The sequence below is a fragment of the Ptychodera flava genome, chromosome 11, assembly GCF_041260155.1.
Source record: "Ptychodera flava strain L36383 chromosome 11, AS_Pfla_20210202, whole genome shotgun sequence".
NCBI lineage: Eukaryota > Metazoa > Hemichordata > Enteropneusta > Ptychoderidae > Ptychodera > Ptychodera flava.
The window spans coordinates 2380538-2398264 of NC_091938.1; the positions used below are offsets into that span (position 1 = coordinate 2380538).

The 17727-nt window shown below is 33.8% G+C and overlaps 1 protein-coding gene across 20 annotated transcripts in view; it reads left to right on the forward strand.

Moving 5' to 3' along the window:
• The window catches only part of LOC139143248 (A-type potassium channel modulatory protein DPP6-like), a 390979-nt gene that overhangs the window by 287991 nt on the left and 85261 nt on the right, over positions 1 to 17727 (forward strand). The window contains exon 1 of one of the 20 annotated variants that reach the window (XM_070713427.1): positions 5944 to 6503. The exons of 18 other annotated variants lie outside the window; for them this stretch is intronic. In XM_070713427.1, coding sequence (XP_070569528.1) covers positions 6453 to 6503 — 51 coding nt within the window. In that variant the 5' untranslated portion in view covers positions 5944 to 6452. Of the gene's footprint in view, positions 1 to 5943; positions 6504 to 17727 lie in introns of those variants that run through there. One more of the 20 variants, XM_070713423.1, reaches the window with a different exon arrangement.

Genomic DNA, 17727 nt, shown 5'->3' on the forward strand with positions numbered 1-17727 from the left:
CATGGCATATTATGCATGTCAGTGGCCATGTAAACGATGCAAGCGTGAAAGGCTACTCGAACCAGCCGTAAACGAGCCAACAACGGCAGCTTGCTGTCATCATGGATGTAAAAAACCGGAGGTGTCTACGGAGCCATTCAAAGTCTCGGTCCAAGGTCAGCTACTACCAACAATCATGACGACCGTGGACTCTCCGTTGATCTAACATCTCGGCCACCTAATTCTGATGCATTGACTGTAATCGGAGACAACTTTCACTCATCGTTTTTTCTCCATGTCTGTGATTTTACCTTGCCTTGTTCTCCATATCGCGACGGTACCGAAACCCTCCAGTATATGTTTGTCAACATGTACCTTTCAAGCACCCGTTTACGTCAAGTTATGTCGTTCGCTGAAATAAAATAGCTCTTCTCAAGAAGCCACCGAAAAATTAAATTTATAGACACAATTATTATTGAAATATAAACATTTGGATAACAATGTTGAACTCTGTTGATATCGTTAGCAATGAATGCTGTACTACTAGCGACATAATAATGATCGTATTGATCAGCTGATACCATGCAGCTCGCTGATCATACTGATGTCGATGCATGAACATTCCGTTTTCTCCATCTCTGGCATTTTACCGTGTCGACTTTTTGAATGGCATGATATTTAAAGGTGATGTTTCAAGTTTGATATAGACGGTAGGGATGCAGTTACTTTTTATTTCCTTCGAAAATACATCGTTTTTCAATTCAAAATGAACCGTGAAAGTGCTGGTCATTTTTTGTGCTGAACATGCGTGTTTAGTGCAGTGCACCGTGCAGTGTGGAGTCAGGGCCGATCATGCTGGACGACGCTCACTGGCTTCAAACTCAGTTTAAATTTCCTTTTTTATTCGTTTTCTACAACCAGAAATTCACTGGCATTGCCAAAACTATAAAATAATAGCAATAATGCACCCCCTCCCGGCCCATAATGGACTCAAGCAAACTTTGCACTTCATAATGTACTCGGCTTCGCCTCGTACATTATGTCGTGCAAAGTTTGCTTTCGTCCATTATGGGCCGGGAGGGGTGCATTATTGCTTCAATATCGTGAGTAGCAATAGAGAAATAGTTTACATAGAATCATGGATTGTGTTTGTGACCGTGATGTAATTTTTGTTAAAATAGTTTTATGTCAAGCATAACCTTGCATGCGTCATTAAAGTACAATTAATGTTTCTCATCACATTTAGCATAAAACAAATCTATCATACATGGATGAGATTATAAATTAAAAACTGTCTGGCTATGATTTACCTTTGACAAGGATGAATCTTATATGTTACTTTATTGACCTTCAGTCACCATAATGCTTTTAAATTATTCCCATATCAAATACAATTTTTTAGATATCAGTGATAACAGTGTTTAGAAAATATGTAAAGTGAGCTCATGATAATTTGTAACAAAATGTCACTTCAGTTGATTGGTTGAAACATTTAATGGGGCAGGTATTTGAATGTGAGTGGCTGCTGTGTTTACTCATAATTTGTACAACAGATAACACAAAATACAGCAATTAACCATGCATGGAAGACTTTTAGAGGTTAACTCCAGTGTTGATGCCCCAGGAGAATTCTGATCTGTATACACATCGGGAACCCACTGTCACTCAAAAACCATCCATTAAAATATATTAAAAAGATTTGCAAATGTCATGTGAGCAGCAAAGCCATAGTCTCACAACACCTAGTGGGCCAGCAGCTGTAAATTTGATGACTTTTTACTATTCTATGTTTTGTATGTCAACTGTAAATTCTTATTCTATTCCTCAAAGCGTGTTGAAACACTCACTATTCGGCTTGTCAACACAGAGTCTGTACATGTAAAATGCACTGTTATTCTTTACATTTGAATTTCAGTCCCAACCAGAATTCTCTTGTCAACAATTACAATGCAGTCTACACATGTACAGGCTGAGTTGACAAGCTCAACACTGTGAACCTTGACATGCTTTGGGTATAGAACAAGAAACTGTGGTTGATATTAAAAAATAGTGAAAAATTATTAAAGTTAGAGCCACTGGCCCCTTCAAACACATGTATGTCATAAAGGATTACAAACTACAGAGAATTGCCATATTCTTAATGTACTAGAAAAAAGAAATTCAAAAATTGTCGTTGAGGGCGCTGTCATTGGAGCTCTCTTTCTGTCTTTTAGGCATGGTCCAAGCTGTGTAAATGATAACCCATGAAATATGTCATCTTATAATAAAGTTTTCAGTGTGATGTTTGATTTATTGATGTTAATGCAGTGTAAGTTATGAACTATTGACATGATGATAAATGAGATAGCCTGTCACAATCATGATTAATGGATTTTCACTTTTCTTATATCAATATTATGTGCCTTTAAGTTCAAAAGATATTTTAACTACTATACATATGAAAAATGAAGAAAAGATCAGCTTAGTTCACTTGCATTATCCATCTCATGGTGAGTCAAAGAGTTAATGTTTGACTTTGTTGCTATGGTAACTGCTGAAAGCACTACTTAGGTAATTTCTTCATGGCAACTGTTCTTAGCTGCGTGGGGCAGCATTAATGCTGTTAGGATTAGAAGTAAAATACCTGATTTAAGTCAAGGTAATTTTTAAAAATTGCAGTTCAGTACTGGTGATCCTTTTATTTCTGCAATTACATTTGATTTAAGATGTCAAATGAAATTTACTGATGAAAAATCAATGCAAGGACATCGTACAGGTTATGATGATCACCAAAGTCACTTCCAGTAAGCGCTCAGCCATAGCCAGTTTGTTGGAGATGGAAGTGTTTATTACTTTATTTTATAAAGTGATACAGCTTCCAGACTAAATGAGCAAAATTCATTATTACCATAGAAAATTATGAATTGTTGTTTCTGCTTTGCCCATCCCTGTATACAAGAAATACATTAGTTTATAATTAATTAGGGTCGTCATGGTAAGATGAAAATAATTGAAGCAATTCAATAAATTTGAATTAGCATTGATATTTACACGCTCAATAATAATCTTGATTTCACTTCAGGCCACTAGCTCATGTGTTATGTTACATTAGAAAAATATATTACTGTCAAAGGTATAATATTAAGTTAACAGTGTTAACATTACTAGATGCTTCAAAAGCATAAACTATAAATCTACTCACACTGTGAGTAACATCAGCCTGATCTGTGCTTCACAGTTGTACAAATTTTTCAATATTTGGTTGCAAATGGTAAAAGTCAGGAATCTTTTTTATCCCCAAGTTCTCTATAGGGGGGACACACAAAACGCGAATTTCATCTTCAGTTGTTTCCTTATCACATGCACACACTTTTTTGTCTGTGATTCATCTGCAATATATACCTTTCTCATTGTGTAAAATGTGCAACTGTGTGCTTTAACCCTGGAAATGACAGGATTTTACAAAATCACAAAACACCAATAGGATTTTCACACAATTCATTTTCACTTCAGGCAAAAAATATTGAACTTTGCATGCAAGTCCAGCTTATGTGCACTATGCAAACAAGTTAATCAGGTCAAGTTGTCAAAGTTCCAATATTCCAAATGAATTTCTGAACGTACCCAAAATCACATGTGAAGCAGCTCTAATTAAAATGAAGTTTTTTCTTCTCTGTTTACAATGAACAATTTCATAACATGCATCCCTTTGTCATGCTACATGTAGTTTGGTATAACTCAAATTTATAAATGGTCAGGTTTGATGTACAAATAAAAGCAAAAATTGAGCTTGTAACTTCTGCGTTATAGAATTGAATGTCTGTAGAAAAATCCATTGATTAAATTGATGGAGGAGCTCCTTCATCAACACACTGGTTGCAGGAGTTGTCGTCGACACACTGGTTGCGGAGAGGGGGAATCCTTGATACACTGGCAACCGCAAAACAAAACTAATCACAACTAAGATTTTCTACTTGTCTCTACACCAAGGGCCACCAGGCAATGCTCCTCTCTGAGTCCAGATTAATACGAGAAAGATATTGTGGATTTGTACAAAGCTTTGCATAATTGATGGTACAATTTACAAGGCTGCAGTCACATGTGGAAACTGGTATTGAAGAACCCAGACAGGGTCAGAGTGGCGGCCATACATGATTTATCTTTTGAAATTCTCTGTATTTTATGGAATCTATTCCAGTTAATTAAATCCATTATATTTACTGGATGGGATCAGGTGTGGCTTGAATTCTTTTTCACAAATATTTGATATCAGCAATATAAGCTTTAATCTGACTCTGCTTTCTGTAGTGTATTTTATATGAAATATTTTGGAATATAGAATATTTTAGAATATAGAGTATTATTTGGAAATAGTTTCATCATTTAGGTTAAATTTCCTTCATCTCAATTATAGAAACATAATCTTTGATTATTATTATAGGTCATTCTGGCATAATCATAAAATGAAGTATCTACAGTAATTGATTATGGATGCATCTTAAATGCGGCATTTTGTAAATGTATTCAGTTTCAAACAGTATTATTTTCATACTATTTTCATGCAAATGAAAATGGAAGGAAAAAGAAATTTGAATTGTACGGCAGGTACACCTGTTCCCAGCTATTAGTTGTGTAATATATATTTTATTCCATCACCACATTGTGAATGAGGCATTATGAACATAGGATTTCAGCTCTAGAGTTTATATATTTGATCTAGATGTCATGTGACACAGATGTGACATATCAAAGATGATATGATGATTAAAATGTTAATATTTTTCTCAGAAAAAAGATAATATTAGCTGCCTATTGTAAACTAGTGCTGCATTGTTAGTGGACAAATATCTGATGAGAGGTTAACAAAAAATTTGAAGAAAGTGATGGAGAAATTATTGTCATATATCAAGCCCTCCTCGCTGTTCTCAGTGTATAAATCAAATCTAACTGATCAATGAGAGATTTTTATGGGATCAAAAGTTCACATGAAACATATTGATGAACAAGTGAAACGTTTTATGAGGTCATTGTCAGGGTCAAAATGGAATGATTCATGGTTGTTTTCAAACTAGGATGAAAGATACAGGAATAGATTATAGCCTTTACTGAGCTCTGTAACATGCTGTAAAAAATCTGACAATTTTTGAAATTTTGTGTAAAATATTCAGAGTGATTAGCCAGAAAATTTTTTCAGTTTTTGAATATTGCAGCTTAGCTCTTAAAGGAAATTTCAAATAAAAAATAGTTTCCAGTTGAGAAATGACATAGTTGCATTAAAGATCTTATCTGAGAATTGACCATCATTCAATGCCGGATCTTTTATTTACAGAGTCTGAAAACCTGACTGTTTAACTTTCTTGCTCATTATTTTACCATTATTATTATGCTCATTATTATCCATTATTTTACAAGTATAGTCTGTTATTTTAAGTCTTATTTTGTGGGATCGAACATTTTTGTGGTATAAGGAAATCTCTCGTATAGAATCAAATCATTACAAGTCAAAGATGAATGTGTCGTTAAAACAGAACAAAAACACAATCTCTGTTTTCATTTTTCAAATTCTTGGATATTTATTTTGAATTGAAATAAATTTTATACTTTTATTTCACAAAATTTACAATGAAAACATTGTCTGCATTCACTTGTCTTGGTTATGTACGTACCGTATTATAAATTTTTCATGTTTTATGGCTGATACATGCATTTAGGACGCAATGCATAAGTAAGGTAAAATGAATGTTAATGACATCTTGGAAAGGGAGAAATATGTTCAATATATTGTGTTGCAATTAAGATTTATGATAATTTCAATATAAACAGTACCAAGAAACGGAGCCTTCAACTGATTTTTCTTGTTGTTATGTTTGAATCTTTCATAAAATGATGACAAGGAACTCATTGGAGTGGTTTGTGAAATTTGAGGAAGTTAGGGAGTCTACATGAGTTGCTTTTTACCGAGAGGTTTCGGTTAAAAAGATCTGTAGTGTGTGTACCGCCACAGCTGGTCAGACTGTGTTGTTATGGTGCTAGGCATTGGCTACTCCTCTCTGGTTGGTTGATATGCCTTTCTAATGGTTATGCTCATCAGGCGTATGTGTCTGCAAATGTTTTGTACTCTGAAATGAGATCACAACTTGACACAGCTGAGATAGTGTCTCTTCAGAATAGGGTACCATCATATTGATCTGTCTCTGAAGATTACTGATGCCAACACCTTGTCATCGCTGCATGATGCTAAGACAAGAGACAAAAAGTGTTGTTTATCAAAAGTGCTAGCCATATTTGGCTGTGGAATTTACTTTTTATCAGAATTGCTGTGAGATACAGATTGTGACAGAGTGTATAACAGATATCCATCCAGACTGTGATTTCTGCCCTCTCTCACTATTACTGAGTGAGAGTGAAGACAAGACATTGCTACCTCTCAGACTCATCAATCCATCTATTAGGAGATCATCAGTTCAGATTCTCAGTATTTCACATTGTTCATCATGGACAGGTACAAGACAATGAAAGTCGTGAAAATCAGTGTCAAACCAGAGGTAGGTTTTTTACTTTGATTTGTTTGACGTGCGTGTGTTTCTTAGCACCAGTCGGTGGCAGATTTCACACTTCAAAACAGAGAGAAGCCATGTTGACTTGTGTGAAAGTCTACATCCTGTTGTTGATTGATTAGGTCAATATAAAGAAAGACTGCGCATAGCAGTTCTTGTTATATCCTATACATATACACTGTCATGGTTCCTATCTAAGATGTGACCACGTTTCTTTGATCCATATCGGAGTATTCCAGCTCGTTATCTTCATGCTCTACTTAATGATGAGAATTCTTGGCATGGTTTACTCTAGCTGCAATGGCCAGTTTCTGTGATGTTACACTGGAAAATCCAGACGTCTGCCAGGAAGAGAACTGAATGGCTTGTGATTGACTCTGTACAGAAAACATGTCCTCATTTATTTTATTTTCCAAGTGGTAATGGTGTCCCAAAATGTTTATATTCTTTGCAGTGGTGTAGTTTCTCTTTAAATTTATGTGACATTTTGTGGCCCATCAACAGATCCAACCCAGTAATACGGACTGGCAAAACTGACTATATTTATCCATGGAAGTGAGGGAAAACAGGAGTTGAATTTAGCCTTTGACATAATACTCCCTACACATAGCAATCAACACCTCAGATTTTGTTGCATGTGGGCATGCTGTTAACAGATAACAGTGTCATCCATAGATACATTGATCCCTACAGCACAATGACACAGTCGTCCATGAATAAATCTATACAACACAGTAACACCGTTTTCCATGAATACATCTCCATTGCACATGTTGCATTTTGAGAAAAACACAGCTCTCTTGCCACAGCCTCTTTGTAAGTTACCATGGCGATGGCGAGCTTTTCATCATTAAAAGAAATATCTATTATGGCCTAGATTTTGCTAATCTTGCCATTCAGTGTAATAAATTGATCTTCTTTGGCGTAAATATTCACTCTCTATCGTCATTGGTGATGAATGCATAGAAATATGAAATTTAATTTCAAATTTTTATGATTATTATGTTCGTTGTTGATTCATGAATTACGCATTTTTGCATCATTTTGTTTTGACTAATCTCTTACAAGGGCATTTATATGTAATCTCACATTTTGGTCACATGACATGAAACCTTGCAGTGTCTGCGATGACCTGTTTTTGCTAAATGTACAGTGTTAGGTTTCATGAGCTAACACAGAGTTCATCAAATTGATGGCGGTTCAAAAAACGCACATCCTTTTAATTTCAAGCTTTATATTTCAAACAAGATCGACATATGACTGTAAAATACGCAGTATGTACATTAGATTTTGTATTAATCGTTTAAGGCGGCATATTTTTTGTACATGTATATCAATAAATGTATTCTTTGCTTACATTTATATGAAATTCATTTGCCTGAAAAAAAATATCTCAAGGAAAATATCTTTTTCCATATGGTTAGTACTTATTATGTGTTTGTGGCTAACATAATGAAACAAGTTTGAAATGATAATTTGATGGCGAGAGTGTTTAATCATTCTTAGAAATCACCTAAATGTTTATGATCTCTTATATTCAGTATTGAGAAGGAATAATTCATTTCCCATTAATTATGAAAATTTGATATTTGAAACTTTGACATAGTTTTCAGATGTAACCATTAAATTTTAGTACAGCTGAAATGAAACGTATTTTTAGATTTCAGTGTACATTGACTCCAAGACACACTTCCTAGCTAGTTTATATATTTTATGAACTTTGATCAGAGTAGAGGTCTTCCATGCAATGCTAAGAATTCCATTTAATGATTTTGTGCGGATCATATTTCAGATAGTTTAATCTCTGAACATACATTGTACATACCTTATTGAAGCCGTATGTGTACAGGTTTTCATAGAAAATTGAATTTTTGATATTATCACTCTATTAACATGCTTGGTGTTATTCTGCGGGTAACTCAGAATTATGTTTTCGAAAACTTGAAAAAACAATACAACTATTTCACTAAAAATGTAAAGCCAATAGATTTTCCAAAGCTCTTGTCTGAAAGTGATAATCAATTAAAATTGTCTTTTTACAGATATTAATTTAAAACCAGTACTGCCCATGCCCACCAAGTTTTCAAACGATTAAAGTTTGTATTCCTAATTGTTTCTGATAAAATCCAGCTGTCTGATATGACATTAATATGAAAGCAATGTTTATGAAACCCACATGTGAGCTGAACTGTATGTAGTATTAAAGCTAGGAGAGGTACATGAATCAGATTGTGACCCAAACCACACATGGTTTGTCTTGATGTCAAATGGTAATGACATAGAGTTGTGCAAAATGTTATCAGTTACCTGTAGCTACATGTATAGAGCTGAGAATAATTAGTGAAAACTTTATCATGGTAAAACAATTTGGTACAATTCTAGATTTATGTATTCCAACATGGTTTTACATTTCCAAAACTGACCCACTGAAGTACTTGCTTCATAAATCACTGGAAGTGTTTCTCATCTTGGAATGGCTTTTGATAAATATTTGTAGCCGTGGTGTCAATGAGAAGTCCAAACCACACTGATTTATGAAAGGAAACATATGATTCCAATCGTATCAGTTACACGGCTCAACTTTCAAAATAATTAGGAAACACAAACTTTTGTGATTAATCATGATATGAATGTGAGGTGTAAGACAAGGTGTTTTTGAAAAGGAAAAGGAAATTTTGTATTAATGTGCCAGGCGACTATATGTATCTCTGCTTTTTGGAAAAGAATGCCAACTTTGACCCAATAAATTTTCAATTTTATGGAAATGGAAATGGTTTATATTTTCAAACACTTGACACGGCATATGTACTTTCAGATATTCATATTGGAAAGAGTATGGTGCATTCACGGTCCATCTGTTGTTTGACAAGACCTGTGTAACAGTTATGTATCTTCTGTCAGTTGCTATATATTTCCCATTTGCATTTATTTTACAACATAAACTAGCCAATGTTCCATCCTGAAAAAATCTTGGGAAATAAAAAATGCCAGTTGTTCCTGTTTGTGTAGCACATTCACAGAATTATGTCAAGGTTAACAGAAGTTGAAGTGTTGTGCACAGTTAATTTTACGCGGCACTGACATTTTGTAGAAAAACATGACAACCATACTGGCCAAAATATGGTTTGATCACTCCATAAATAGCTATAGACAATTTCTGCAATGCCAACATATGTGAATAGTTCCCAACTTGTGTAAATGCCTTGCTATGAACTCTTTTATTCACAGGGATGTTAGGTTTCTGATCAAAGTAAAATTTCCAGGTAAATGAATATTGAATGATCTTTGATATTATAAAGACATTCTTTTCCAAGAATGGTAGTAAGAGACATAAATTGGTATAAATCTGCCACAAAGCATAAAGCCAGTACATCATCTGAGTTGAATTATTATCATATTTTATGAGATATGAATTTGGCTGTGCTATCATATCTGTGAATTATTACAAAGATTATTTTTCAACTTTTTGTAATTTAATTACTTTTGTTGACATTTTATATTCATTTGTTATAAATTAAGATACAGTCTACATTATTTTATATGTTGTTCATCACCTTGCCATGATAAAATTATGTTGATCACAAATGCTAAATAAGCAGTGTTCGATTGTTTATACTGTTGGCAAAATGTTTCCTGGCAAATTTCACATGATGACATTAACTGTTAACAGCGCACTGTGAATTCACCAGGGTTGATCTGGTTATCAAAAGTTGTCAAAAGAGAGTATTTTTGTGATCTCTAAAGGAAAAATGTTTCACTTTTCTGAAATTTGAAAAGATAGTTTGTACATGTGAACACTGTTTCCTTGTTACCAAGGCAACACTTCAAGGGTTACACCATTTTGAATAGCGGACAGATTGTATAGAGTCAGTATGCTAGCAGTTACTGTTACTGTCATGTTCAGGGGTATTTCTGATTTTCAAATGCTGATATAGACAGCTTATGTTGTGTCAAAGTACAATTCATTTTACGTTGTCTAAACTATTGCGTGATTCAAGAACTATTAAGGTTTGCAAAGTGACAAGTCATTCTTCCTGGGTGTGCTGTGTGTTTTTAAGCGAGTAGCATTTTAAAACTGAGAATGAAAATTTGAATGTTAAGTACTCTGAAAGCATTGTGATAATGAAGTTATAGACTTACTGCAGTCACCATTAAACATATGTCTACCATGGCTGCTTATCATGTTCACAGCTAGTGTTTTTAAAATTTAGTGTTAATTTTTTCCAATCCTGGAGAAAATCAATGTTAATATCAGGAATTGATTTGAATACAGCATTGTAAACATGTGTTTGTATTTTCTCAGTTGAGAGAATCTATGTAATGGATTTCTCTATTATTTCATGTTTATAGTTGTAAATGGTATTCAAAGTACATATTCCTGGTGGATTAACAAAGATCTTCTGGTTTGAACACTTGGTTTTCAATAACTCTGTGTGTACAGGGCAGTTTCATTCATTTCCTGGTAATGTGGCTGGGAAAATATTGACCAAGATTCTGACAGTGACGTGTATGAAAGACAGGCAAACATTAATTGAATTCAGTTATTACTGTTGAAGCAACAGATGTTGAATATTTCTACCCAGGGGCGACAGATGGTTAAGTTTTAATTAAAGAAGTTGTTTGCTAATTAAAGTTGCTATTTGCCAATTTTACAGATGAAAGCATTTGTTTTCCTGTCAGCCCAGTCTCATTTACATACAACAGAATTCACTGTTATGTCATATTTTTTCTCAATTTTTTAAAATCTTAATTTCTAAAGGAAAAGGTTTATAGCCTATCTATTATGTGAACTGTGTTAAAATCAAGGGTTAACTTTTCAGTTGGGGCTCAACTAGATCATTTGAATTTAAGTTTTTTGAAATACAAAACTTTTTAAATCTTGGTCTGATAGAACCATGCATACACGTACTTGTAGAATAAGTATTGGCTCAAATAGAAACATCATTCATTAACTGCTCTGAATTTTCACTTCAAGTTTGTCAGTGTTGACAACTTGACTATTCTTGTCAACAACAGACACATTGCCACAGGAAGTAGATTTTGTTATCTGGTGTACAGTTGAATATTCAGTAGACACTGTTATTCTATGTTCAGTCACTTGGCGTGTTCCTGCACCATAAGAAAACAAATTGTTGGAAAATTTTAATTTACGCAAAAAAATGATCTAAACATCCTAGATGTGAATAGAGAACAAGTATTAAACATAATCCTCTAAAGAGATTAGCACTTAGCTTACATTGTGAGATCAATGATTGGTGACTTAGTGACGGATTGTCATTTGCAAATACAAGTACGTACCAGACAGCCAAGGTTGATGATTCATTGACTGGAGCCTGGGTTGTTGAACTTTAAACGCGTTATTTTGCAAAATAACAGTCACATGGCCGGAAGTTTGTTAACAATATTGGCGTGCCAAACTGGAAACATTGGTATACCTTTCAAGGTTGTTGATGATGGATGTTAGATAGCATGGATGAGTTCCACTGTACGCATGCTATAATCACAAGCAATCTATGTCCAGTACAAGAATTGCAGGATGCTAGTTGTTGATAAAATGTGGAAATTTTGGCCTTGAAAATCACAGAGAAATCAAAATGAACATAATATGAAAGTACATACAGGGGAAACAAATTATAAAAATGTGAAAAGGGAAAATTTAGAGGTGCATACATCACTTATGTGCTAATAGAACCACTTCATTGTTAGGATCTGTTGTACCTCAAGATATAACATCATGTGCATTTTATTTGAAAATCTTTTTCACAAACTTGAACTTGGTTCAAAATAACTCTCATTGAAACACAAGAAGCCAACACAAGGAAGAGATGATGGTATTTCACAGGGATGTAGAAAATAGCCAGCAGCTGGCAAAAACACCGTCTGTTAGCTAAAATTTGCTGGCCATGAAAATTATCTGTTCAGTAAAATATCAGGGACATTTTGCATGCAGTTTACATACTCCCACACTACTGGCACTTGTAACTGCTTAAACTTTCATTTTTGCCACCTTTTAAACAAACTTTCGTACATCCCTGTTTCAGTGTAACACTTTGAATTTTATTAGGATTAATAGTGAAAATAGCACAGAATTCCATCTGTGGTTGTTTTGTTAACACCCACAAATATGTTTGAATATTTACATATCAGAGATTTCTATCTATGACAGCTTGTGATCACAGTAAAAATATGAATACATCTTTCTTTGTAATGAAGACAGACCTCATTGAACATGATAGGTTCTTGATTGTATATTTATAGAAACATTGCCATAAAATGAAGCTGGAATTAAAAGTGTTTGCAGATGCATTGTTTGCACAGATCTGTTATATGAGGTGTTGAGGTGTTTAATATCCCTCTTAGTATATTTCCAATGTAATTGAAAAACTGTCTTTGTAATTTGACCTCGATTATTTTTCCCATCAGTTTTTGATCCTGAATTATCCCAAATTGGTTTCTATTGAAAATGAAAATATTGACATGGATGTTGTATTCACAGCAAAGGAATCAGACACATAATGCAAATACCATTCACAATGAATTCTCAAACATATTCCTTCATGTTGTCATTTCACACTTATTTTGAGCGCGTGCTACTCATCCATACCACTCAAAAACCAACAAAAGCATTCAAATAGGTCTAATTATTTATTCACTTCTGCGTTTTGAATGAAAGGTGCATACCAGAAAGATACATGCAGGTAATACAGCAATATTTTCCTTGAGTTAAATGTGCTCATGGCAGACATATATTCATAAAATGTGAATAATTATGAAAAACATCACATACGCACACATTTGTTGACTGGATTTTCATATGATTAAAAAACATATGGACATGGTTTTTGTCCATTCATTGCTGTGAATTCATGGAGACGGTATTGAAATGAAGATAGATATTCTAGTGGACATTTCAAAGAAAGAGTATTGGAATGAAATCAGACATGATACCAGTGGACATAATCTAGTCATTGAGAAGACTCTTATCTCATTACATACTGAAGTGTCTTGTTCCTAATCGGTGTCTTCCTTTCAAATTAATGCAGCCAATTAAGCCATCCAGCTCATCATGTGTTCATCTAAGCTGACAGAAATGACTAAAATGGACCCCCGACTGTCAGACTAACGTGTCTCTGTCTCTACCTGATCTGAAATCACCTTCTGTGAAATTTCATAGACAAGAAAATCCCTTTCATTGGTGTTTACATTGAGATGAAAAATCTTCCTTTGATCTTGTAATTTGTCATCAGAGTAAAGAGAAGCAAGAGACCAGATGGACAGGATGAGTTTGAAATCTACAACTGCAGTTATTTGTTTCTCAGTCATTCCTTTCCCTGTAGAGTTTCCAGTGTATCTCACACAGCAAAAAATTAATACGTTAATTAATAAAAAGTTAATTAGAACTAAAAAGAGAATGTACCAGGAGAATCTTTTAAATAATATCACGGAAGTGAATGGTGGTAACTTAGATCAATTCTGGAGTGCATTGAAAGAATTAAAAACCAACAATTCCTTACCAACAAATGATGATATCAGTAATAGTATAAGTGTTGAGGAATGGATCAAGCATTTCTCAAATCAAAATAAGAAATATAACCATAGTTCAAAATTAGACAAAATTATAAAGGAGCTAGAAAGTAGGAAATTAATGAAGAATTGAATGGGGATATTACTTCCACTGAAATCATGAAGGCAATTAAACAGTTAAAAAAGAAAAAGTCGCCAGGTGATGATAAAATAATCAATGAAATGTTAATAAGTGGTCAGTCTGTCCTTCTAAAACCAATTACAAAACTCTTTAATAGTATTTTAAATTCAAAAAGTTCCAGACATTTGGCGCACTAGCATTATAAAACCACTTTTCAAATCCGGGGATAAAAATAACCCAAATAACTACAGAGGGATAGCTCTATCAAGCTGTCTCTCAAAACTTTTCACTTCAGTTTTGAATAACAGATTACATAAATATGTTGAGAGTCATGATATTCTAAGTCAATATCAGGCTGGGTTTAGGCCTGGATTTCGAACAACAGACAACATGTTCATCTTAAAATCGGTTATTGATAAGTATATTAGTAAATCAAACATTGAAAATGCGAAGGATAAAAGGAAAAATATAAATCGGTTGTTTGTAGGATTTGTTGATTTTAGAAAGGCATTTGATAGTATTTGGCGTCAAGGGCTCTATTATAAGTTACTAACACACAATATTAATGGCAATATTTATCAAATAATTAAAAGTATGTATGACGAAGTCAAATACAGTATAAAACTTAATGGTGGAATCACACGACAGTTCAAATCAATGCGAGGAGTTAGGCAAGGTTGCAATATTAGTCCCATTCTTTTTAATCTGTTTGTTAACGATTTATCGGGTTACTTTGATGATAGGTGTGAACCAGTTAATTTAGGACAGTCCCTGATCAATTTCCTATTATATGCTGATGATCTTGTATTAATTTCTGAATCAGAGGCTGGATTACAGCGTTGCTTTGATAAACTTCATTCATATTGTAATGACTGGAATTTAGAAGTCAACACTAACAAAACCAAAGTCATTGTTTTCAACAAGAATGCTAGGGTCCTTCGTCATAAATATAACTTTTATTATAGTAGTATGAAATTAGAAATTGTTCAAAGCTACAAATACTTAGGCATAGACTTCAAATGTAATGGGAAGTTTGACATTGCAAAGGAGACTCTATACAAGAAGGCACTGAAAGCGTTCTTTTATATTAGAAAAGTGGTCAGTTCATCAGCTAACATAAATATTCATGCATGGATTCATATTTTTGACCATGTTATTAGGCCTATACTAACTTATGGATGTGAAATTTGGGGAACTGAGAATATTCAGATAGGACACCAATTGAAAAATTGAATCTTAAGTTGTGTAAAATACTTCTCCAAGTTAATCAGTCAGCAACAATTTAGCAGTGAGAGGTGAGATGGGCAGGCATCCTCTTTTAACTTTTATCAAGAAAATGATGGTTAAATTGGTATAGAACATACACTAAGAAAGAAAATACTTTGATCCATGAGGTGATGGTATTTTGTACTAACAATAACATGGCCTGGGCAACTGCAATGCAAGAAATTACAGGATTGGAGAGTGTTGGTAATTTTTGGCAAAATGATAAACATAGTGTGAAAAACTTAACAGATAAGATAAGTAATGACTACATTTTAAAATGGAAAAATGAAGTTAATGCAGAAAAGACATCATCAGGAGAGAATAACAAATTACGCGTTTATAGAAAGTTTAAAACGGATTTTAAAATGGAAAAGTATTTAAGCTGTATCAAGGATAAATATGACAGAAAATACATTACCAAGCTGAGAATAAGTGACCATAATCTGATGATTGAGAAAGGTAGACACATGAGACCAAAACTAAAAGCTGAGGACAGAATTTGTAATAGGTGTGATACTAACTCAGTTGAGGACGAATTTCATTATATCATGTGTTGTCCATGTCATACACAATCACGACAAAATTGTTAGACTCGATAGCAGTCAACAATGAAAACTTCAACAACTGGGATCTGCAAGCCAAATTTTGCTACATAATGAGCAATACAGATAGCATGATATACCTCACAACATTTATCCAAGAAACAGATATTTTTTAAGATTACCCAACATTTCATATTCTGCATAAAGTTATATCTTATATTTATATATATATATATATATTTATTATTTTTTGATAAATATCCTTTTCTTATTTTTGTAGTATTAGTTCTTGACTATGTTCACCTTTGAGGGAATAACGTCAATAAAGCTTATTATTATTATTATTATTATTATTACGTCCAAGTCTAGTTTTATTGGTTGACCATAACATCAAACTGACAAAACACTCAGGAAGCATTGTTTCATCTCTGCTGCACTTTTATTTTCTGCTGTATGGTGTTAATAAATCACAAAATTGAAATGTCACTGTAAGTTTAGCGTTTTTTCCGTTATAAAGGTGAACACTGAGAATAGTAGTGCCCATTTCAAATGCTTGTGATGTCTATGACACAAACATCAAACGCTCAGCTTTTCAAACTCTGTGTATCAGTGTATATCTCTGAACTGTAGCTTTTTGGCTGAGATCTTATTGTCCTACACATACCCCGGTATATATGGACAGATAATTCTTGGGTCTTTCTCCACACTCATATCTAACACGTCTTAAAATCAATTTACATTACTGACTTTTTGTGAGATCATTTCATGTATATATTTGCTGCAGTTTTTTCTCTCTTCATGTTTTCCTGATATGTACCTCCTAATTTTATATTTATATTTTTAAGCTACCGTATGATTGTTTTGAAATTCTGTACTTAATTTTCTGTTTATGTGTCTTTCACTACACTTGTTGCCTAGATACCAAGACGGACTTGTTTTGTAGGCTCTAAGGGATAGCGGTACCTCTCCCCATTAAACAGTCATGTACAGCCAGGCTTGTAACCATGGCAACCAATACTGCTGATAAAGATTTGTCAAATATGTTGTCCCAGACAACATATTCCTTTCAGATCATGTTGAAAACTTGTAAGATATTCCTTTTCCTGATGGTAGGGGCTATATGAGTATTCTTGGTCTCAAGTTACATCAGTTAAAATCTTGAATCCAAAGTTTAACATACACTGAACTGGTAAAGTACACAGAAAAGTAATTATAGCATTTGCCTCAGTTCCCCATGCTTTAGGAGTTAGAAAAGGAATGTAGGCATACCATTAATTTATTTTTATTTTCAGGTCTAGGCAAGCTTCTGTTATTAGAGAGTTGAGGATGTAGCAGTGGAGTATATTTGAGTTTAGTCTAAAGTCATGTGACGACATTTTCAATGTCTGAATACAATTTTGTAGAACATATTTGCAAAGTCCTTGTGCAACTATCAAAAGTTTCATCAGTTTTTCATACTACTGCACTAAAGCCCCTTTGCTATAATCTCTTCATGATACCCAGTATTTTCCATTCTTTATCTGGTGAACTGAATGTGTGTCCCGTGGCGTTTGGTGATCAGTCAACACATGAACGATATAAATATTTCCTGGTCTAATGAGAATAACCTAATACAGAACAGACTGAGATAATTGTGCGCCCTTTGAGCGCCAAAGTCTATTTTTGTCCCCTTTATAAAATAAATAGCACTCAATTTTTCTCAGATTTTTGCCAAAATTTTGAGAAAAAAAAACTGTGGGCAATGAAATGATGTCCATTT